Source organism: Nyctereutes procyonoides, unplaced genomic scaffold, assembly GCF_905146905.1.
Source record: "Nyctereutes procyonoides isolate TBG_1078 unplaced genomic scaffold, NYPRO_anot_genome, whole genome shotgun sequence".
Classification (NCBI taxonomy): domain Eukaryota; kingdom Metazoa; phylum Chordata; class Mammalia; order Carnivora; family Canidae; genus Nyctereutes; species Nyctereutes procyonoides.
The window spans coordinates 83,928-108,633 of record NW_026575092.1 but is presented as its reverse complement, the minus strand read 5'-3'; the positions used below and the strand labels follow the sequence as shown (position 1 = coordinate 108,633).

At 40.6% G+C, this 24,706-nt stretch overlaps 1 protein-coding gene across 1 annotated transcript in view; it reads right to left on the bottom strand.

Annotated features, from left to right (window-relative positions):
- LOC129514735 (leucine-rich repeat-containing protein 37A3-like) overlaps nt 1-24,548 on the bottom strand; it is a 45,489-nt gene extending 20,941 nt beyond the window's left edge. Inside the window, exons 1-7 of the mRNA XM_055333459.1 lie at nt 20,319-24,548; nt 19,969-20,153; nt 19,033-19,485; nt 16,960-17,031; nt 13,487-13,558; nt 8,619-8,690; nt 7,841-7,921 (exon numbers count right to left, since the gene is read on the bottom strand). Coding sequence (XP_055189434.1) covers nt 7,841-7,921; nt 8,619-8,690; nt 13,487-13,558; nt 16,960-17,031; nt 19,033-19,485; nt 19,969-20,153; nt 20,319-24,548 — 5,165 coding nt within the window. The remainder of the gene's footprint in view (nt 1-7,840; nt 7,922-8,618; nt 8,691-13,486; nt 13,559-16,959; nt 17,032-19,032; nt 19,486-19,968; nt 20,154-20,318) is intronic.
- Between the last annotated feature and the right edge of the window lie 158 nt (nt 24,549-24,706).

The following is a 24,706-nucleotide window of genomic DNA, read 5'->3' as shown; positions in this document are numbered from 1 at the left end:
TCAAAACCCAATTCAAAGCTACAGTAATCATAGTGTGGCACTGGCATAAGGATAGACATATACAATCGGAGAATGACAAACATTATATGGTCTCATTCATTTGGGGAATATAAATAATAGTGAAAGGGAATAGAAGGGAAGGGAGAAGAAATGGGTAGGAAATATCAGAAAGGGAGACAGAACATGAAGACTCCTAACTCTGGGAAACAAACTAGGGTTGGTGGAAGGCGAAGAGGGCGGGGGGTGGAGGTGAATGGGTGATGGGCACTGAGTGGGGCACTTGACGGGATGAGCACTGGGTGTTATTCTGTATGCTGGCAAATTGAACACCAATAAAAATAAATTTATTATTTAAAAAAAATAAAAATAAAAATGCTAACACTGGAAAGAAATGTAAATCTCTGATGTTCTGTAAATTAAAAGTGAATAAACTGAGTGTGAAGATCAAAAACAAAAAGGATAGACATATAAACCAATGGAACAGAACTGACAGTACAAGAATAAATCCTCACATTTATAGTTTACTGATTTTCAACAAGAGTGCCAAAGCAATTCAATGTGGGAAGGCTGGTCTTTTCGAATGGCGCTGGGACAACTATATATTCATATACAAAATAAGGATTCCTACACTTCATTCTATATATAAAAAGTTAACTCAAAATGGATTAACCTAAATGGAAGTGCCCAAGCTATAAAAACTCTTAGAAATCTTTATGACCTTGGATTAGGCAAGAGTCTCTTAGACATGACACCAAAAGCACAAATAATAAAAGGATTAAAATAGACAAATTGGACTTTATAAAAAATTAAACAGATTTTTGTGCTTCAAAGGACATTATCAAGAAAGTAAAAGACAACTCACAGAATGGGAGAAATATTTGCAAATCATATGTCTGATAAAAGTCTAGTATCCAGAATATCCAGAACACATAAAGAACTCTTACAACTCAATAAAAAGACTAATAATTGAACTTTTAAATGGGCAAAGCATTTAAAGAGACATTTCTCCAAAGAAAATACACAAATGGCCAATAAGCACATGAAAAGATGTTCAGTGTCTTAAGTCATTAGGGAAATACAAATCAAAGCTATAATAAGATACTACTTTATACTCCCTAAGATGGCTGTAATCAGATGGAGAATGATAAGTGGTAGCAAGATTATGGGGAAACTGGAATCTTCATACATTGGTGAGAACATAAAATGGCATAGTTATGTGTGGAGCACAGTTTGGCAGTTCCTCAAAAGGGTTAGACATAGAGTTACTAGGTGACTCAGCAATTCCACTCCTAGGTATGTATCCAAGAGAATTAAAAACATATGTCCACACAAAACCATGTATGTGAATACTCATAGCATTATTAATAATAGTCAAAAGTGGAAACCACTGGAATGTCCAATAACTGAGGAACAGATGAACAAAGGTGATGTGTCTATGTAAGGGAATATTATACAGCCTTCAAAAAGAATGAAGTGCTGGTATGTATGCTACGACATGGAAAAACTTTGAAGCTAACACGTTATGTGAAAGAAGCTAGACACACATTTGTATGAAATGTCCAGAAGAGGCAAATCTAGGATACAGAAGGGGAATTAGTTGTTGCCTGGAGGAGGGAAGAAGGGGGTGGTCACAGCTGATGGGTACGGTATTTATTTTGGGGGGTGATGAAACTGTCCTGGAATTAGGGTGACTGTTGTCTATCAAAGTATACCACTGGACTGTATACTTTACAATGTTGCATAGTCTATTATGTGGATTATATCTCAATTAAAAATAAAGAACTGGGGATCCCTGGGTGGCGCAGCGGTTTAGTGCCTGCCTTTGGCCTAGGGTGCGATCCTGGAGATCCGGGATCGAATCCCACGTCGGGCTCCCGGTGCATGGAGCCTGCTTCTCCCTCTGCCGGTGTCTCTGCCTCTCTCTCTCTCTCTCTCTCTCTGTGTGTGTGTGTGTGTGACTATCATAAATAAATAAAAATTTAAAAAAAATAAAGAACTGTGATGTGATAAATAGAGCACTGGGTGGTAGAACACCAAATATGTTGGTAGGTGGAGAAAAGAAGAGTAAAGACTGGGACTCTTCTACAACTGAGGTCAGAGGGAGCCAGTGTTAGTGAGGTTGGGAGACATAATTTTTGGTGGGGGGAGCCATACATTTTTGTTCTTGCCTTGGAAACTCCCCTATTCTTCCTATTCCCATTCTTCTAGATTTTTTTCAGTACCATTAATGTATTGGATTTGTAATGCTAGTTATTATTCAGCAAGATAATGAAGAGGAAGGATATGAGTGTCACATGTCTGGTTAAGCACAGTTCCTCAACTTTGAGACGTTGAATGTCCTTTGCTTTTATTTTTATTTTATTTTTAAAAATATTTTATTTATTTATTCGTGAGAGACACACACACATAGGGAGAGAGAGAGAGGCAGAGACAGAGGCAGAGGGAGAAGCAGACTTCATGCAGGGAGCCCGATGTGGGACTCAATCCCGGGTCTCCAGGATCACGCCCTGGGCTGAAGGCAGTGCTAAACCCCTGAGCCACCAGGGCTGCCCTATCCTTTGCTTTTAAAAAACAATTGGCATTAAAATCTATAAGCTCACTGATGGGCTATGTGCAAGTGAGCTCCTCCACCTCTGCATCCTTCCCTCCACGCGTTTTAAAACAATGACTATAAACCATTATGTAGCCAAAACAATTTGTTTTAACAGTTTGTTATCCTTTCCCCAAATTGTCTCAGTTCTCTAACCGTCCACTCTTTCCTGGGTGTTCACCCATGGTCTTGTACCCACCAGCTCAGTGTTTCCTCTTAACCAGACAGCCCTTGTCCTACTGAGGTTAACATCCTGCATTTATCACTAGTGAAAACAAAATATGGGGCCATTCTAAATTATCCTTGTTCCTCCTCCTGTCTTTAGTGCTATCTTTTCCTCATGAAGGCTGTGCCTGGAGGAAGGACAGAATGAGAACTGACCCAAAAGTTTACAGATGGAGTACTCCATAGCAACTGCTTTTCTACAAACCACAATATGAGTGGTTTAGATTCACTGAGGACATCACACTAGAGACCATTTTCCTTTCAGTTCAATTCCTTCATTTTTGCAGATAAAAATGTGCTGACCCCTAGTCCACTGGCTTTTTGACATTCACAGGGTTATCTTTATGGAAGTAAAATAAAACAATAGTTTTTATTAGCTTTAAAAGCTGTCTTGTCATCAAAGTTGAAGAGATATTATTCTAAATGATTTTTTTTGAAAACTATACCTTATTTGAAGAGGAAAACTCAAGCATTTTTGCAAAAGCTTTTTGCTGTAGAACAATGAGACGGATTAAAGGTAGCTCACAATATAAGGGAACACGTCTTACCTGTTTTTATTTTTTTTCTCCAAATTCTTCTATATGGGTCCAGACAGATGGACTATGTTTCCTTTCTATTAACTAAGGAGACAGAAGAATTGAGGACTGAAGCAGGTCTTCACTGTCCTGAATGTACTGAAATCCTAACAGCTTTAGCTGAAAAACTATCCAAAGTAGGCAGTGAAAATAAATTTAAAATAGGACAAACCCCAAACTATCTATCCTAGAATCCCAAGAAAGGCAGGGAAAACTGGCTCCTGGAAAGAAGACAGTCAAAGAAATAAGTAGAGTGACCTAGACCCTGTTCCAGTATGTTTGAAGTACTTGGGGATGGAGTAACCCCTTTCTTTTATTCATCTACATATGTCCATGAGCCACGAGAATTGGACTCCCCACGTGAAGCTCCTCAATACAAGACTTCTAACTAACTTTATCACATAAATCCTTTCTCAGGGGTAGGGGAGGGGCCAAATCTAAAGAATCTGAAATGGTAAGCCTATATCTTAATCAAAGTTCTGAGAATAGTTTTAAAGAAGAGTTCCTGGCAGTGAGGAACAGCAGAAGCAGCAAGGGCTCTTGGAACCAGGCAGACCTAGGCTTGAATTCTGGCTGTCACTTCCTGGTGAAGTGACTTGAATAACAAACATCTCTGAGTCTTACTTAGTACCATTTACCTCATAAGGCGATTTGAGGATTAAATGAAAGACCATATGCAAAGCATCTTGCATTAGGCTGAGCATAGAGTAGGTGCCTAGTAGTAATGGTGTTACATTTGCCCTGGGGCAGTGAGCAGAAAGCCTGGGGATACCCATAGGTGGCATGGCCAGGTGCTCCAGAAGCATGGGATTGTCATAGGGAAAAGGAGTTCTCTGCTCTAAAGCTCTTATTCCAGTTAGAAACCAACTCCAAGAGACAATGCACCAAAAGCCAAATAGTCATCATTCAGCTCCTAGTACAAGGGAAAGCAGAGCTCTATTACTTGCAAATCTTGTAAGTGGTTTTGCCACTTATCAACAATGTGAACCTAGGCAAGTTACCCAATGTCTCTGTGTTTCAATTTCCTTGTCCCCAAAGTGGGGATAACAATATCTACATCACAAGAGCTGTTGGAAAAACGAAAATGAGATACAGTGTCAGGGAGCATGTATTGAGTATTTTCCATGTGCCAGGCACTATCCAAGAGTTTTGGTCACACTATCTTGCTTGTACAATACATAAAAGTCCTTAGTATAGTGCCTGGAACACAGTAAGCACCTAATAGAGGTAGGTATTAAAGAAATATTATGGGGCAGAAGAGGAACTGCTATGGTTCCGAGAGAAAGAAGATACGTTAATAACATGCATGGGAAGAATAAGATGCAGTTGGGAGAAGGAAAGTATAGTGGTTGCTGGGTATGACTGTCTCAAACCTTTTGAACTATTACAAATAGAAAATAATAAAACAGCCACCCTGAGTCCTCCCAAAGGACAGACCAAGTTATTATTTTCACCCTTAATGTTTATGCCTTTCTGAATCTGAAGAAGAAGCTGCCAGGATTTTCAGTACATACCAAAAAGTGATGACAATACCCTGAAGTGTATAAACTTGTGTGTGCACACAGCTATCTAAAGGAAACCAATGCTGGATGACTGGGGAAGCATTGGGGTGTCTCTGTGACTGCAGCTCAAATTGCCTTCGTAGTATGGCCACACCTGCCTCATTGGTATTCTCATACCAATGGGGTAAATAATTCAATAGGGACAAAGCTTAGAATCACCTTATTCTCTCTTAGTGCTTATGTTCTTAGCACAACACTGATGTACCACAGACAAGCCAGCATGTCAATGTACTCTACTTGCATAAGATATAGCCCTTCCACATTGTAGAGTCCTTCAGTTTCTAAAATCATGGAACTTGTATTGTTAGAACCAATGAAGTGACTAAAAGAATTTTTAAAAACAATCCATCAGTCTGGACCTGTGTAGGTGAATGAAGAAGAAGCACTTTAAAGTCAGAAAAGAAAAAAGTATACTTAACATTTTGGATTATCAACCACTGCTGGTTTTCCATAATCTATTTCATTCCTGATTTTATCTGAAAGAGATGATTATTACTACCATTCAAAAAGTGGTACCTTATTAAAGCCAAATAAAACAAAAACCCCCAAAGGTGGTACCTTATTAATAAGCTCTTGGCATGTCTTTGAGGTGGATTTCAGATTCAAAATAGACTTTACCACACTGCTAACTTGTTCACTCGGTATTTATCAATAACTTAGAGGGTTCATTCAAGAAGCTTACTGAGTTATAATTACCTGAAACCCAGGGTGAATCAAGGTCTTGTGGGGCCTGAACCTCATCTACTTTGGGAAATCCTGTCTAATAAAAACATGCAACATTATGAGTATAAAAATTGCTAGGACTCCTCTCAAGACCTTGGAAGGAGCCTATGGAAGTGAGGTGCCCTGAAGTTCAAGCTTTGGTCAGTTCAAAATAAATCCACCTCAGCAAGGGCCTATAAATTTTACAGACTTCTTTAATGCCAGAGAAAATATTGTTTCAACTTACAAACACCTTGGTAACATGTCACACAGGTAACATGACTAATTCAAAGGGTGGCATCTTCCCTTGGCAACTTGCCTTTGGAAAGAAATGCAATGAAGTTTATATTTCACTATGGCAGAGATTTCCTAAAGCAGACTAGCTTTGTCTATTAGAAAAATTTGGCCCCAAACAAAAAAGGAGCCTAACCCCCAGTACACACTTACTGTATTGTGATAATCTTTCAGAAGGAACTGTGAATTAGTTTTCGAAGCTCTATTCAAGTCCCATGACATGAGTATTAATATATTATCAATACTGGCTAGCTCTGGTTCTTTAATTACCTTTATCTGTTATTTAAGATGCACACAGAAACTCAACACAAACAAGCTGTTGCCTCATCCATTAAGAGTCTTTTCTATCTCACAACCTGTTCCCCACTTTGTCAACCCCCTACCTTGTTACCCTGCTGCATGGATGCCAGTACGGCTCCCGTGTGTTTTCCCGTCAACATCTTTCTCCTTCCAGTATGAAAGTTTCTTGGGGACAGTCCCTGTCTTATTCTTTGTACCCCCAGTACTTAGTACAGTGTTGACATGTATTGGACATGGCACTCACTGAATGTTTTTCAATGAATTCATTGATTTTTATCAACTGATTCCTCCATAGTCTTTCCTGTGTTGCCCATATAACTATAATGAAAGTCAGATTCTTTCTTTCTTTTCTTTCTTTTCTTTTCTTTCTTCTTTCTTTCTTTCTTTCTTTCTTTTTGGAAATTCAGATTCTTCTAATAGACTCTTGGTGTGAGAGCATGCTTAGAAATAAAGATGGTGAGTTTAAGGCACTATATTGATGCACCAAAACCTCTTGGTGCAGAAACCCAATGAGCCTTTTCTCCGGGGTGTTGGCAAGCAAAAAACTGACCCTCTGTATTCTGTTTCCAAGTTAGGCATCAGCAAATTAATGGGAGGAGAGAGGAGCCTTCAACAGATAGGCATCTGCAGGAACTGTCCCTCTAGCTCCAGACATGCCCTCAACACCTTCATCTATCCTAAAATAAACTGTGTGAAATAATATTTCTGAACTACAAGACAGGTAAGATAATCTTTTCCAAAGTCAGGTTTAGAGGAAGATCTTCACCTTGAGTCTAAAATCCCCCTCAGGCCATTGAACATCCCCCACTATGATTTGTTTATATCACCAGGAAATCACAGAATTTTCCAGCCGAAAGGGAATGACACACTTCTTATTGAAGAAGATTCAGGAAATAGCCACATGGAATTATGCTACAGCAATGTATTTCATGAACATTTTTCACACAACTTAACACAAACAATATCTTTTACCATACCTCAAAGGTTCTTATGGCCCCCAGATGATTTACTCAGAGGTATACATTTTTTGAAAAATAATGTTCTGGGTAACTGGTGAGAGAAGTGCCCTGTGGCAGGTTCTCAGCAGTTCTTTCTGCTTTACCATTTAAAAGAAGCTGATGGCTGAGGAAGCACCCACACTTTTGCTCCCTGGAGAATTCCCCTACACTTACTTCTTTGAAGCTTTATTTTGCACGCATTGAAGCAGTTAGGTACTTTGCACATTAGCAGGAATTTTCAAAGTTAAATTCAAAGGTGGAATTTCAAGGACCATGCCCCTATTGGTGAAGCATCATTGTCATGGATTCCCAGGATAATGTTGATTTGGGTGTTATTTGCTTGGGGCCTTTTATTGCTCATACCAAAGCTGAGGACAGGGAAAGCTGAGAGTGCCATTTATGAGATAGACAAGCCTCTTGGCCTCTTTGTACCTTAGTTTCCTCATTTGAAAAAAAAAAAGAATGGATTTTAAGACATACTTTTCAGAGTTCATACTGGGCTTGTTACATCCACTGAACCAATAAATGTTTGATGTTTTTACATATTGTTTGTCTGCTTATTTTTTACATGTATTCATTTTCTATTTCACTTACAGCTTATGCAAAAACTGCATTCCATGCCAGGCCTGAAATGTTCCAAAGCTCACTTCTGTGAGTAAATTGCAACCAAGATTTCTACAAAAAAAGACACAAGCAAAAGAAGAAGAAAAAAAGATTTTCTTTCAGAACATTTATCCTTTGGCAGTGATTCCAATTTATATAGGATGAAACATAATCTCAATACCCTCTCCATATCCTGAAACTATCTCACTATGGAAGATATGCTTTTTAAAATTTTTTTAAAAATTTAAATTAAAAAAATTTGCATGAAAGATTTATATTTTCATGTTTCTACATGTGTTGCATTAGATACAAATCAGTAAGTGCTCAGTAAATACTTGCGTTAGGTAATCTTTATTTCTCTAGAAAAATATTTCACATCAGCACTATTGACATTTGTGGTTGGATCCTCTTTGTTAGGAGGGGCTGTCCTGTGCATTATAGGGTGTTTAGCAGCATCTCTGGCCTCTGCCCACTAGATGCCAGTAGCACATCTACAGTCTGACAACCAAAAATGTCTCCAGACACTTCCAAATGTCACCTGGGTGCAAAATCACCCTAGTTGAGAACCACTGCTCTAGAATGATTCAGTCTGATCTGTATAATAATTCTTACACTAATCTTTGCTACAGACAAAAAAGATTCGCTACATAATTTTAGTAGCTTTCTACTAATAAAATTACAATCATATTTCAAAATGATTGTAACAAAGAGGTTTACACTTAAGTTTAACAAAAATTCCAAATATAATGAAATTATATTTGTAACTTACATAAACTTCAAAAAAGGTAGTGGTTCAAATGTACGTCTTTCAATAGATTGTATCTTATTGCAGGATAAATCTCTAGGAAAAGTAAAAGGAAAATATTGCCTCAATTAGCTATTAGATACCTAATTAGTAGGCTGATAGTATTGAATAAGTAGCCTTTGCCTAAACTCTGAACTTAAGGATTTGTTATTTGAACCTTCCAGAGCCCCCAGCTCTCCTCATCTCTCTTAAAAGAGTCTCATTTTCATAAATGAAACAAGTAACTACAGCTCTTGATAGATTCTGGAAGTAATCTTTCCTGAGAGCAGAAGAATTGATTAGAGGACATTTGAGGCCTCATCAATTTCTAGATTATGAGCTCAAAGTTTTGACCTCCACATAGAATTTCTTTCTTTATTTTTTAAAAGATTTTATTTGTTTATTCATATAGACACACAGAGAGAATGAAAGGCAGAGACACAGGCAGAGGGAGAAGCAGCTCCATGCAGGGAGCCTGACATGGGACTGGATCCAGGGTCTCCAGGATCACACCCCGGGCTGAAGGTGGCACTAAACTGGTGAGCCACTCGGGCTGCCCCTATAATTTCTTTTTAAAAAATATTTATTTATTAGAGAGTGTGTGTGCGTGCACATGCGCAAGTGGGAGGAGCAGAGGGAGAGGGAGAGAGAATCCCAAGCAGACTCCTCACTGAGTGCAGAGCCCAACAGGGGGCTCCATTTCAGGATCCAGAGATTGTGACCTGAGCCAAAACCAAGAGTCAGATGCTCAGCCAACTGCACCAATCGGGCACCCCTATAATTATAATTTCTAATATTAAAAGGGATATTCTCATTTTGGAACACCTTCTTGGTTTAGTTCTATTTTTCTAGGCCAATTCAATACCAGAAAAAATAAAAGATATCCTTTCATTTAAATTGAAAGGAAGTTACCCCTCTAATCAATACATAAATTTAAACTAACTCAGAATCATACCATCATGTTAATAGAAATTCATTTTTGGTTGTACATTTGCCTTAATATTCCATGAATTTATTAATTGCTTCAGTTGCAAGTGGTGAGACAACAAAAAACACCACATAGTACTGGATCTTTATTTGAAAACACACATTCTTGATAATACTTGACCCTCATACTTCCATTGATCCCAGCTTAGTCCCTCATTTTCCACCTACTCTTCAGACTGGCATTGCCATCTCTAGTCTTTCCCTTTCTAATCCATCCTGCACACAGTCACCAGACTAATTCTCCACAAGTGGTTCTCAAATGCCAGAATCACTTGGGCACTTACTCAAGATGCAAATTCTCAGCCTTACTCTATAGACTAATGGAATCAGTAACTGTGGAGGTGGAGCTTATTTTCTGACAAGCCCTCCAAGTGACTCTGTTGCAGTTTATTTATTTATTTATTTTTCTATTGCAGTTTAAAGCTTGTCCCGGAGCACTGCTGTGATAATCCAGTAGTGTGGCATGTTAATCCACGGCCTTCAAAATCCTAGAAGACTAGCTCTAATCTCCTACTCTACAGGTACTCAAGATATTTTTCCTGTATTTTGCCTTTCTCCCAGTCTCCTTTGTAAGCTTATTCTCCCTACAATGTCTTTCTGATGATACCCAATAGCTCTTCAAGGTCCTGTTGAAACAGCATTGCTCTAATAGCTTCCCTGATCCAATGTGAAGTCTTTTCTCCCTCATCTGTATTCCAAAACCAATTTATACCTCTCATTGCCCATATCCATTTCTTCTTCTTCTTTTGAAAAAAAATTTAAAGTAGGCTTCACGCCCAAACTAGGGCTTGAACTCATGACCCTGAGATCAAGAGCCACATGCTCTACCAACTCAGCCAGCCAGGCATTCCAATTTATTTTTAATATAGTTATTTTTGCATCCTTTTCCCTCTGAGCATAAAATGCTTGAAAGTATGGACTAGTTGTGTTCATCTGCATTGTCTACCATGTTTAAAACTGACACATGTTTCTTTGGTGTTGAGTTTAATAAGTTCTTTATAGATCTTGGAAACTAGCCCTTTATCTGATACGTCATTTGCATCAAAGAAACAAACTATCCAATCATGAAATGGGCAAAAGACATGAACAGAAATCTCACAGAGGGGGATCCCTGGGTGGCGCAGCGGTTTGGTGCCTGCCTTTGGCTCAGGGCGCGATCCTGGAGATCCGGGATCGAATCCCATATCGGGTTCCCGGTGCATGGAGCCTGCTTCTCCCTCTGCCTATGTCTCTGCCTCTCTCTCTCTCTCTCTCTCTCTCTCTCTGACTATCATAAATAAATAAATTAAAAAAAAGAAATCTCACAGAGGAAGACATAGACATGGCCAACACGCACATGAGAAAATGCTCTGCATCACTGGCCATCAGGGAAATACAAATCAAAACCACAATGAGATACCACCTCACACCAGTGAGAATGGGGGAAATTAACAAGGCAGGAAACAACAAATGTTGGAGAGGATGCGGAGAAAAGGGAACCCTCTTACACTGTTGGTGGGAATGTGAACTGGTGCAGCCACTCTGGAAGACTGTGTGGAGGTTCCTCAAAGAGTTAAAAATAGACCTGCCCTATGACCCAGCAATTGCACTGTTGGGGATTTACCCCAGAGATTCAGATGCAATGAAACGCTGGGACACCTGCACCCCGATGTTTATAGCAGCCATGTCCACAATAGCCAAAGTGTGGAAGGAGCCTCGGTGTCCATCGAAAGATGAATGGATCAAGAAGATGTGGTGTATGTATACAATGGAATATTTCTCAGCCATTAGAAACGACAAATACCCACCATTTGCTTCAACGTGGATGGAACTGGAGGGTATTATGCTGAGTGAAGTAAGTCAATCGGAGAAGGACAAATAGTGTATGTTCTCATTCATTTGGGGAATATGAATAATAGTGAAAGGGAATATAAGGGAAGGGAGAAGAAATGTGTGGGAAATATCAGAAAGGGAGACAGAACATAAAGACTCCTGACTCTGGGAAACGAACTAGGGGTGGTGGAAGGGGAGGAGGGCGGGGGTGGGGATGAGTGGGTGACGGGCACTGAGGGGGACACTTGACGGGATGAGCACTGGGTGTTATTCTGCATGTTGGTAAATTGAACACCAATAAAAAATAATTTATTATTAAAAAAATAAAATTGACACATGGACATGAAACAAACTCAAATATTTATAAAATAAATATAAAGAGCTGGCTAGTGAATAGCAGAAACAAAATGACTGTGTAAAAAGAAATGTGGTTTTATGACTTTATGGCTCCCTCTTCTGCACCTCTTCAGCACTTTGTCATCCACTTAGTGCTTTATGCATTGTGGTTTGAGCTTCTATTTTCCTTGTGAGATCATGAGTTCCTACAGGGGTAGGAAGCCTGTCTTAATCATCTGAGTGCCTATGATACTGGGCATAGTGCCTGTCATATTAGCTTTGGATTGACCTTTTTTTTTTAAATGAATGAGAACACTTCAGCTAACATAAAATAATTGGCTTACAAAGTATTTCATGGTAGTAGTAACGAAGTGCCTAATCCTTTGAGCAGTTTATCTCATTTGATTTTCTCCAAACAGTGTCTGTAAAGTTTATAGAGTCCAGATGGCAGAAGCAGCCAAGAAAACCAATACAAGAGTGGCTGTCCCCTAAGACTTGGAAGGTTTGACAACTTAAAGGACTATTCTTAGTGTCATATCATGCTCTTTTTTACCCACTATCCTTAAACCTTCTACATTTGCAAGAAGACTCTATTTGCTCAAGAGCATCATTAATAGGGATTAATGACTTACACAGCTCTGGATGCCACAGACAAAGATAAAAATTGAACCTTTATAGCAAAGAACATGGTATCTCTGTATGTATACCTAGAAATACTAAAGAAGCATTTCCTCCTTGACAATAAGGCTGGGGAGATTTTATTTTATAATTATTGAAATTAGGGGCATTTCTGATATGTTTGCTTAATGTAAACATTTCTAACCATACCACTTAACCATCATTTTATTTTACTTTAAAGATTTTATTTCCTTAAGTAATCTCTATACCCAATGTGGGTTTCAAACCCACAACCTCAAGATCCAAAGTCACTTGCTCTATCAACTGAGCCAGCCAGGTACCCCTTAACCATCATTTTAAACATCTATTTTTAATACTGGTGCTAGAATTCCCACTGAAATCCTTAATCTGCTCTCTTGGTAACTTAATAGGTACTTGATAATACTGCTTACATAATTCACCTGCTTAAATATTTAATATTTAAATGTTTAATTTAGATTAAATTATTAAAAACATTCTGGGTTAATGGCATTGAAAATAATGTAAGTGTTCTATATTATCTTGTCCTGTAGGTGACAATTTGAGGTTAATTTTAATTCCTCTCATTTTACTAAACCAACTTTTTCAAACCTTTTCTGTAAAGGCCAGATAGTAAACATTTTGGGCTTTGCAGGCCATATATGGTCTCTGTCATATATTCTTCTCTTTCTCTTCTTTTCTCTTTTAAAGCCCTTTAAGAATGTAAAAATCATTCTTAACTCATAGGCTGTGTAAAGACAAACCTGAGCATGATTTGATCCATGAGCCATAAACTAAGTATAAATGTAAGCACACGGTATATGAACACTTACAAAACAGGTTAATATGTGCATCCATAATTGCTCAGACCTAATTACTCCTTTTGCTCTATAACTGAAGGGTCTTTTTCTATCTTTATCTTGTCTATAGAATTAAAAAACTGAAAATGCATATGAGATATTTAATGCTAGAGATGGAATTTTATTGTTAGAAGAAATTGTAGTGATTATCTAATTTGAACCCCATATTTATTTTACAGATAATATAACTAAAAACACATAATAAGTGATTAATTAACTTACAAATACTGTAGGGATAGCAGGCCTTCAAATGAGTCCTTATGTAATTCACTCAAGTAATTTTCACTGAGAATTCTGAAAAATGAAAAGGTTATTTCTGCATCAAAATGCAAAACAACTACAACTATTTACTACACAGGACTAACTCCCATCTGGGAGGGAAACCTGTGTAATGGTGCCACCTAAATATACTAATTCTTCTTTAATTTAGGAGTACTGAGCTCTGTGCTGTTTCCACTCAAATCCTTTTTTGTTCTTCTCTCTCTCTCTCTCTCTCTCTCTCTCTCTCACACACACACACACACACACACACACACACACACACACATGCATCCATCCACTATTTGAACCAAAATGCATATTTAATGCCTACTCTCTGGATCACAAAGTCTCTGCTAGAACCCTGGTTTAGATGACAATAATACTGGCAGAACTGACATTTCCTCCTCTCTTTTTCTAAATTCTATGTTGGAAGCCCCATACAGCACTATAGGTAAAGTCATTTGATTTTTTTTTCCCCAACCAAAAAAAAAAAAGTTTTTGAGAACTAAAAAAATGCACATCAAGTGTACATAACATATTCAGTTTAATAATTATAAAGCAAATACCCATGAAATACCACTTGTATCAAGAAAAACCCCTGCCAGCATCCCAGAAGGCTTCAGTGTGCCCCTTCCAATCACAACCCTCTCTGATTCCCCAGAAGTAACCATTATCCTGACTTTAATAATTTCTTTGCCTTTTTTAATTTTTAAAAAAGATTAATTGATGGGAGAGGGGCAGAGGGAGAGAAAGAATCTCCAGCAGACTCCTGGCTGAGTGTGGAGCCCTATCCCATGACCCTGAGATCATGACCTGAGCCCAGTCAAGAGTTGGACACTTAACTGACTGAACCACCCAGGGACCTCTAATTTCCTTGCTTTTTTATTTTTTTCCTTGCTTTTTTAAATGTAGTTTTGCCTATCATATGTCAGCCATAAACAACATAATTTAGTTTTGTCGCTTCTTGAACTTTATATAAATGGAATCACAGGTATTATTTTCTATGTTGCTTCTTTCACTCAATATTTCTTATAAATTCATTATATTGTTGCATGTAGCTGAGGTTGGTTCATTTCAATACCTAGTATTGCATGTCTAGCTGCATGTGGCTACTGAATACTTGGGAGTGGCTAGTGTGACTGAGGAGCTGAATTTTTAATTTAATTAATTTTATTTACTTTAAAATACAAATGAAAAAACTGATACTCAACAGTTATTAGAAAATGTTTAAATATGTTTGCAACAATGTAGGTATGTGATATTACTTTTTTAACTGTAATTTTTATGAAATCTAAATACAGATCAAGTATTCTTGATAAAAGACTAGCAATCAAATTGTGATTTCAGAGTTACTATGGAAAAAAGAACATAAACTCTCAATAATTTTTATACTGATTACATGTAGAAATGATATCGACACAGGCACAGGCATTTTGAAGACAGTATACAACATAGACTATCTTACTAATAATGGGTATAATAATTATATGTCAAAATAATATTTTGGCTATAAGAGCTAAACAAAATATATTAACATTTATGTCATCTCTCTCTTTTTACTTTTAATTTTTAAGCGGCTATCAGAAAATTTGAGATTACTTATGTGGCTTTATGGTTCAAACAAATAGTGTTCCATTTTATGACTATACCACACTTTATTCATTCTACTGTTGGCAGATATCATCCAATAGATATATATAGAAAAACAGGTTAAAATCCTGCCCCAGGAGAGCAGTGATCCATAGTTAGGAACCTCTGCTTACAAGGTATAACCCTCAAGCTGAACCAGACATCTGCAGGACTTACCGCATTCATGTTCTAGTGTATAAATTCCCAAACACATGCTTTTTAAAAATTAATTTTTTAATTTCAATGCACTTTTAAAAAATATGTAATATATATTCACATGGCCCAAAATTCCAAAGGTATATAGTACACAACGCCAAGTTTTTCTCCTACCCTTGTCCTCAGCCCACCCATCCCCCTCCATTCCCTAAAGAAAACTAACGTTATTTATTTCTTGTGACAATTATTTTCAGTTTTCTTATAAGTTTGGGAAATAAAATCTCCCAGTCAGACACTATCATGGAGAAATATAAACTACACATAGTATTTAAGAAATTCACAAAATAAAAAACAAATGCCTAGTTCTAGCATTTCTCCCTTACCAATAAGATATCAGACTGAGGGGTGAAATCTACTTTAGAGGGATCATAATCCCTATTTTTAGATTGCTATGATTACTATGTCTTTTATTGTTAATTCAGGAGTCATTTATGACTTCTCTGCTCAAGTTTCACTAATGATATGACACAAAACTCTCATAAAACACCAGTTAATTGCTTTGATTGTAATATTTTTTTTCTAAAAACACTTGTGTCTACATTGACTTTTTCTACAGATCATTTTTTAAAAAGATAACAGAAAATTGGCAAAGGACAGAAAATTCACTCAAGAAATACAAATGTTCAGTAAACATAGGTATTTAAATTTACAAGTAATCAGAAAACCTCAAATTCACATGGGACCCCTTTTATTCACCCATCAGATCAGTCAAGAAATGGAGAATATCCAGTAGTGGGTGGTATGAGGATGTGAATGCTGTCATGATCTATGGGTTGGAGTTTAAGTTGGCACAACTTTTTTGAGGGCAATTAAAATTTTACATCTACATAGTCTTTATTCAAACAATTCCATTTCTAGATATCTATTCTACAGAAATACCTGCGCACATACACAAAGATGCATGGTTGAGGCAGTTCACTACAGGAGCGCATGTGACAAGAATATGGGACACAGTCTAAACATTCATCAATAGGAGAATTACTATATACATTCATACTTTGGAATATATTACACAGGCATATACATGAATGGGGTAACCCCCTATCTATGTACTAAAAGAAAAGAAATCTAAGACATAAGATAAAAGAATCAAAAGCTTAATTTATAAGCATAAGCATAAGCAAAAGAATCAAGTTGTAGGAAGTTATCATTTATGTAAAAACAAAAACAAGGTAAGAAAATCCCACAACAAACCTATTTTGTTGTCTATAAATATGTATGTAGACAAATGCATGGAAAAAGATCTGCAAGGATATATACTAAATCCAGAGGAGTAGTGGCTATCTCAGTGGTAGGGGATCAGAACACAAAGAAGATGTTCACTTTATCTATTCTTTCATTTTTATATATTGAGGATATAATCATGTATTCCTATATAATGGAAAATAAGTTTATATTGACGCTAAATTTTAAAGAGAGCATGTCAAATTCAATTTTCAAGATAAACATAGAATTGCCATCAATAGAGGTTGATTTGGGATATGGAGGGGGAAATACCTTTCCTCCAAGATACTGACTTCAAAATTCTTGACTAAGAAGGATCTTAGGATGCAGTTTTTTGTATTCGTATTTGGAGAAAATATACTCACAATTTCTCAGTCCAACGGTATGCCTTCCATGTATTTTCCTCAATGTAAGAAATAGAGTTTCCTTGGAAATTTCTGTGAAGAGAAACACAGTTCAGATCCTTGACTAGTTAGGAAAAGAATGAACAGAATAAGTAAAAGAATCATTGGCAACCTTGGGGGAATATGCAAATGCAGAAAATACCAGCTTCTTAATATCCATAGCTATCAGCATCCCAGTTTGCACAATTAATAAGGAAATGTGGGGCCATTGGTGTCAACAAGCCATCTCCTTAGAACCGGAACTTTCTATTTGTCTAATTTCTTGGATAGATAATGCCAGTTAATTACTTTATGAATATGGGTATTTTTCTCCAAATCACCTCTATGTGTCTAAAATGGTTCTTTCTGTAAATCAATGAGAAAATAATTCAACAGAAAAATGGCAAAAAAAGTATCAAACAAAGGTAAAAAAAAAAAAAAAACAAAGGTAAAGAAATCCTATGCCAGGAAACAAAGGTAAAGAAATCCTATGCCAGGAACACCAAAGCTTTGGCCCAGTGACTTCTTTTGAAATCTCTCCAGCTGTTAGGAGAAGTTAGAAATGAGAGGAACTAATATGGAGAGATTTCTTAGACATGTTACATAGGGAAAAGCAACAAATCACTGAGCAAGCAATAAAAAGTATTACCTAATGATTAGGGGAAAAATTGCAAAGGAAAGTGATGGGAAGGACAGACACCAAAATGTTAACAGGAGTTATCTTATGGGTGGTAGGGGGTTTGGGTGGGATTTTCACATTTTATCCTATATGCTTGTGACATTAAAAAAATGAGAATGTATCCATGAATTGCAAGTATTTCAAAGAAGCTATGAAATGCCTGAGTTCAGTTTTAATCACTAATTCCGTATATGACTGAATCTTACCTTTAACTTATCTTCTTCCCTCAGCAACAACTTACCTATTCATTTTTTAAGGTGTTATTTATTCATGAGAGACAGAGAGAGACAGGGACAGAGAGAGAGAGAGAGAGAGAGAGAGAGAGAGAGCGGCAGAGACACAGGCAGATGGAGAAGCAGGCTCCATGGAGGGAGCTGATGTGGGACTCAATCCCGGGTCTCCAGGATCACGCCTTGGGCTGAACGCGGCGTTAAATCGCTGAGCTACTGGGGCTGCCCTCCTAAGCTAATTCTTTTTTTTTTCTAAGCTAATTCTTAATTCCTGATCATTCTTGCAGCTGTGCCTTTGCTTAGACTATACTCCCTATTCTTGCTGTATTTAACAAATCATAGCCACTCTAAATCTCAACCGAAGTTTTAGCTTATCCATGCAGCTTTCTCTGACCCCTACACTCCATTGATTACAGATTCTGGTGACTTACAGCACCTATAGTCTGTACTTAATTATAGGTCACCTGTCTTTCTATGCCTATTTCCTTTCTTCCCACCTCTTATTTCATATTCTAAAGACAATGCCATACTTGCATGGCTGCCACAGTACTGAGTCCTGGGCTGGGCACAAAATAGGTGCTGTATATAGAAAACCAAGGGACAAAGATGAGTTCTAAACATAGCTGAGGAATCAAATAATAGCTAACACTCACATATATGCGAGGCACTGAAAACGTGTTTTATATGTATTAACTCACCAAATCTCACAATAATCCCACAAGGCAGTAACTATTATCCCATTTTATAGATAAGGAAATTGAATCAAAAGCTAATAAGTGACAGAACTCAATTCAAACCCAGGCAGTCTAATTCCAGAATCTCTGCTCTTAACCACTTTTTTGTATATCACCAAGGAGATGGAAAGAGGGACATGTTGCTATAAAGATGGGAGAGTAGAGGTTAAGGGATGAAATCATGGGGCTAAAAAAACTGGATAAAGAATAAGGACAATTACAAGGAAACGGGTGCAGACGTGGGAACCACAGCAAACAGGAAAATGAAGATAAGGACAGTTGGCAAAGAAAAGGTAAAAAGAGAGAGTCAGTCAACATGGTTGGGGAGATGACGAAGGCCCAGGAAGACCTCAAAGAAAGGCTGCTGTGTCAAGCAGGAGGCAGGGAACAAATGAGAAAAGGCAATTCTTACAAGATGGTAAAGGTGTTGTTGTCCATGTTGGGCTCTGGCACAGGCACTCTGCGGAGCCTCTGCTTTGGGCTGAAACCACTACACGACAGCATCTCATCTTTGCAGGTACAGAGCTCACATATGTTGACGTTTGTGGTAACATTCTGTTCTGGCTGCTCAGTTAAAGTTGTATATGCCTTTTCTGGGAAGTATTTTGGAAAATGCACCACTGAGTGCTGAGTCGTTGGGGGGAGAACCGACTCAGATGACTCTAGTTGGTGACTTACAGTAATTTCCAAGTCCATAGGAGGAACAGGAACAGTGACTTCAGTCAGGTTTGGCTGTTGACTCTGAACACGCTCTGAATGTGCAAGTGTCACCTCAAGGTCCGCTGGATAAGGAGCTGTAGTCTTCTTCGTGGTTGCAGAATGTTTAGCCTCTGTAATAGGTTCTGGAATAATGGTAAGCCCCAAGCCCACATGATGAAATGTGATGCTGGGTGATTCTGGATGCTGGCCTTCACCCTTACTTGGAGTTGGAATCATCACTTCCTGATGAAATGGATATTGAACTACAACCTCCTTAGGTGGCTCTGGAGGCTGAGTTGGGGTCTCTTGCATGGCTGGAGAAGGTTCAACTTCCATATTGGATCCTGCAGTTACAGTAATTTCCAGGTCCATAGGTGGAACAGTGACTTCAGTCAGGTTTGGATGTTGACTCTGATTCTGCTCTAGATCCGCAAGCGTCATCTCAAGGTCCTTTGGAGGGGGAGTTGTAGTCTGGGTGGTTGTAAAACGTTCAACCTGGGTAGTAGGTTCTGGAGTTATGGTACGTCCCATGTCCACAGGATGAACTGTGACACTGGGTGAAGTTGGATACGGAGCCTGAGCCTGACCTAGGGTTGGAACTGCCCCCTTCTGATGGAATGGATATTGAACTACAACCTCCTTAGGTGGCTCTGGAGGTTGAGTTGGGGTCTCTTGCATGGTTGGAGAAGGTTTGATCTCTGTAGTAGGTTCTGGAGTTATGGTAAGCCCCAAGTCCAAAGGTTTAACTGTGACTTTATTTAAGGTTGAATGCTGAACCTGAACCTGCTCTGATGGTGGAAATGTCACCTCAAGGTTCTTTGGAGGAGCTGTAGTCTGATGCACAGTTGTAGACTGTTCAACCTCTGTAGTGGGTTTCAGAGTTATGGTAAGCTCCAGGGCCAAAGGTTGTGTTGTCACATTTGGTGACCACAGGTGCTGAGCTTGATCCTGAGCTGACGTTGGAACTGCTGCCTCTTGATATATGGAAGGTTGAGCTACAAGTTCCTTAGGCAGCTCTAGATGCATGGCTGGAGAAGGTTCAATCTCTGTAGTGGATTCTGGAGTTATGGTAAGTTCCAGGTCCAAAGCTTGACCTGTGACCTTAGTCAAGTTTGGACGGTGAGACAGAACCTGCTCGAGATGTGCAAATGTCACCTCCAGGTCTTTTGGAGGAGCTGTAGTCTTTTTCAGGGCTGTAGAATGTTCAACTTCTGTAGTGGCTTCTGGACTTACAGTAAGCTCCAGGTCCAAAGGTTGAACTGTTACATTGGGTGATGATGGATACTGAGTTTGATTCCGACCTGGTGTTGGAATGGTCTCCTCCTGATATACTGGAGATTGAGCTACAGTAACCTCCTTAGGTGGCTCTGGAAGCTGCATTGGAGTCTCCTGCATAGGTTGAGGAAGTTCAATCTCCTTAGTAAATTCTGGAGTTATGGTACGCCCCAGGTCCAAAGGCTGAACTGTGACTTCAGTCAAGATTGGATGCTGAGCTTGAACCTGCTCTTGATGTGCAAATGTCACTTCCAGGTCCTTTGGAGGAGCAGTAGTTTTTTTCACGGTTTTAGAATGTTCAACTTTCGTGGTGGGTTCTGGAGTTATGGTAAGCTCCAAGTCCAAAGGCTGAACCGTTACATTGGGTAACAATAGATGCCGAGCTTGATCCTGACCTGGAGTTGGAACTGTCATCTCCCGATACATGGGAGGCTGAACTACAAACTCCTCAGGTGGCTCTAAAGGAGGACCTGGAGTCTCTTGCATGGTTGAAGTTTCAACCTCCTTAGGAGGGTCTTTTGTCTGAACTATGAGTTCTTGTTGGCCTGGAGGAAATTCATCTTCAGGGGTCTCTGGAGACTGGAAATGAAGCTTGGACTGGGCTGGAGAAAATTCAACCTGCTCAGGGGGAACTGGAGCTTGAGCAGGGGTCTCCTGCTGCCCTGGAGATTGTTCAAACTTAGTGGGCGCCGGAGTTATGAAAACCTCCAGATCTACAGGTTTTACTGTGATATTGGGCAACATTGGATGTTGAGCTTCACCAGGACCTAGAGATGAGAATGTCACCTCATGATGTACTGGAGGCTGAGCTACAATATCTGTAGAGGACTCTGGAGGCTGAGCCTGGTGCTCAGGCTGGACTGGAGAAGGTTTTACACCTACAACAGGCATCTGAGGCAGAGATGAGTTCCACTGCTGGCTTGGAGAAAGTTCAGTTTCCTCAGGAAGATCTCCAGTCTGTGTTGGGACTCCCTGCTGGACTGGAGAAGGTTCAACATTTTCAGCAGGGGCTGGATGTTGTTCTGGAAACTCCTGCTGGATTGCAGAAGGTTCCAACTGTTCCGGGGACATGGCAGACTGAGCTGAGGCCTCTTGTTGGGGTAGAGCAGTTTCAACTTCATTAGTGGACTCTGGAGTTATGATAAGTGCCAGATCCAGAGGTTTAACAGTGACGCTGGGGAAGAGTAAAAGCTCAGCTTGACTCTGACCTAGAGGAGAAACTGTTACTACATGATGCTCTGGAGAGTGAGCTGGGACCTCCTGCTGGGTTGGAGAAGGTTCAACCTCACCAGAAGGTTCTGGATGCTGAGCTGTGGCTTCTTGCTGAGTGGCAGAAGGGTTAACTTCCTCATAGGTCTGTAGATGCTGATGTGGGGCTTCCTGGTGGGTTGCAGAAGGTTTAACCTCCCCTAGGGGATTTGGATGTTGAACTGTGGCCTCTGACTGGGCCGGAACAGGTTCGATGTCCTCAAGGGACTCTGGATACTTAGCTGGGGTCTCTGTTTGGGTTGGAGAAGGCTCACCCACCTCTGGGGTCTGAGGGTGCTGAGTTGGGGACTCCTCCTGGGTTAGAGGAGGTTTGATCCCCTCGGAGGCCTGTGGGTGATTAGCTGGGGCTTCTTGTTGGATTGGAGAAGGTGCAACCTCCTCAGAGGTCTGTGGATGCTGACCCTGGCTTTCCTCCTGGGTTAAAGATTCACTCTTTGCATGAATCTGTGGGAATTGAGTGGGAGCCTCTTCCTGAGTTGGAGATGGTTCTCCCTCCTCGGAGGCCTGTGGATACTGGGTTGGGACCTCCTGCTGGGTTGAAGAAGGTTTAGCTTTCTCAGGAGTCTGTGCATGATGACCCTGGCTCTCCTCCTGTATGGAGGAAGGTTCACCCTCCTCAGGGATTTGTGGAAGCTCAGCAGGGGCCTCCTGCTGGGGTGGAGAAGGTTCCTTCTCTTCCTGAGTCCCTGGAAGTTGAGCCAGGGCCTCCTCCTGGGTTGAAGGTGATTCACCCTCCTCAGGGGCCTGTGAATCCTGAGCCAGGGTGTCCTGCTGGGTTGTGGAAGGTTTAACCTCTCCAGGGGTCTGAACAGGGGTCTCCTGCTGTGTTGGAGGTTTCTCCTGTGTGGGAGACTCTGGGGACTCAGTTGGAATCTCCTGTTGAAATGGCAAAAGTTCAATCTCCTCAGGGGACTGTGGAGGCAGAGTTGGGGCTTCATGCTGGGTTGCCAAAGGTTCCACATTAAGGGGCACAGAGGGCTGAGCGACAGACTCATGCTGAACTGGCAAAGGTCCCACCTCTGTAGTGGGTTCTGGTGTTACAGTAACCTGCACGTCTGCAGGTTTAACAGTGATATTGGGCAGGTTTAAATGTTGAACCTGATGGTGACCTGGAGGTGCAACTCTCACCTCATGATGCTCTAGATGTTGAGCTGGGTGTTCCTGCTGGGTTGGAATAGGTTCCACCTCCCCCAGAGACAGCTCTGGTGGCTGAGATCCTTGTTCTTGCAGGGTTGCAGAAGATTCTATCTCCCCTGGAGATTGACCTGGGTTCTCTTGCTGGGTTGAAGATTCTGCCTCATTAGGGAGCTGTGCAGGTTCAGCTGGGGCCTCCTGTGTGACTAGAGTAGGCCCAGCCTCCTCAGGGAGCTCTACAGCCTGTTCTGGGGCCTCCTGTGTGACTAGAGTAGGCCCAGCCCCCTCGGGGAGCTCTACAGGCTGAGCTGGGAACTCCTGTGGGACTGGAGAAGGCTCAGCCTTATCGGGGTGCTGTGGAGGCTGAGTTACAGTTACAGTAAGTGCCAAATCTACAGGTTTAACAGTGACATTGTGTAATTTTGGCCGCTGAGCTTCATTCTGACTCAGAGACGGCACATTTACCTCCTGAGGTGGTACCTCCTCCTCTGGTGGCTGAGCTGGGGTCTCCTGAGGGGTCGAAGGTTCTACTTCCTCAGATGCCTCTGTAGGTTGAGCTGAGGCTTCCTGTTGGACTTCAGGGGTACTTGAAGGTTCAGCTGGGGCCTCTTGTGGGCCTACAGAATTTCCAGCTTCCTTAAGGATCTCTGGAGGCTGAGATTGAGCATCCTGAAGAAGTGGAGGTGTTTCTGTCTCTTCAGGGGACTCTGGATGCTTGGCCTGGGCCTCCACCCCAAGCAGAAAAGGTGCAGGTTCTTCTAAAGTTGACTGGAGAGGTCCTGCAGGGGTCTCCTGCAGGAGTGAAGAAATTTCAAGCTCCTCAGGGAGCTTTGGGGGTTGATCTGGTCCCCCTGGGAAATCCATTGGTCGGTTTTCCTCAGGATATATGATATCCATACCAGAATCTGAATAATCGTCCTGCAGTTGTTCTAGGAGCTCTTTATTTGCAAATTGGTTTGGAGTTCTAAGAAGAACTTTGGCAAGCCTTCGATGCTGAACTAGATCTTTGTCCAGGTTTGGGGATGAAACAAGAAACTTTCTTTGGTTTAAACTCTGACTGTCCAGAGGTGGAATAAGTATTTCCAATGACTGGTGATCTTCTGGCTCATCTCCAGTTTTCATCTTATTTTTGAGTGGAGGAGGCAGAACTATGGCCTGATTCTCATCACCTAACCTTGGAACCACTTGTAAGAGCCTTTTGTGCAGGGTTGGCTTGTTATTCAGATACTGATCTGTCTCTGGGGGCAGCTCACCAATTGAATCCGTGTCCAGGAATGGAACCAAAGTCTCAGTCAACTGCTTAGGCGGGGCCGATATCTGGGCTGGAGCAGAGGACCTCAAGTTATTAAAGCCCCCCGGCCCTGCGGGGGGGGTAAGTGCCTGGAGCGATTCATGCAGGAGGTCAGAGGAGTGGGAAGACCTGGGTTCCGGGGATCTCCGAAGGCCGGAGGTCCGACGGGCCCACTCCGGAAGGGGAGCTGCCTGGCCCAACAACCACAATGGTTGCCAGGTAAAGAGAAGTATTAAAATGAAGAAGCAAAGCCGGGGCATGATACTCGGAGACTCTGGGGAGCAGAGACCCAAGCCAGTGGGGCGCTTGGTCTCACCAGAGAAACCGAAATGTTCAGGGAGCCCGGTGACGCCCCCATTGTTAGCAACTGCGCGCCCCTGCCCCGCCTACGTCCCACCCTTTATTTACGCCACCTTTA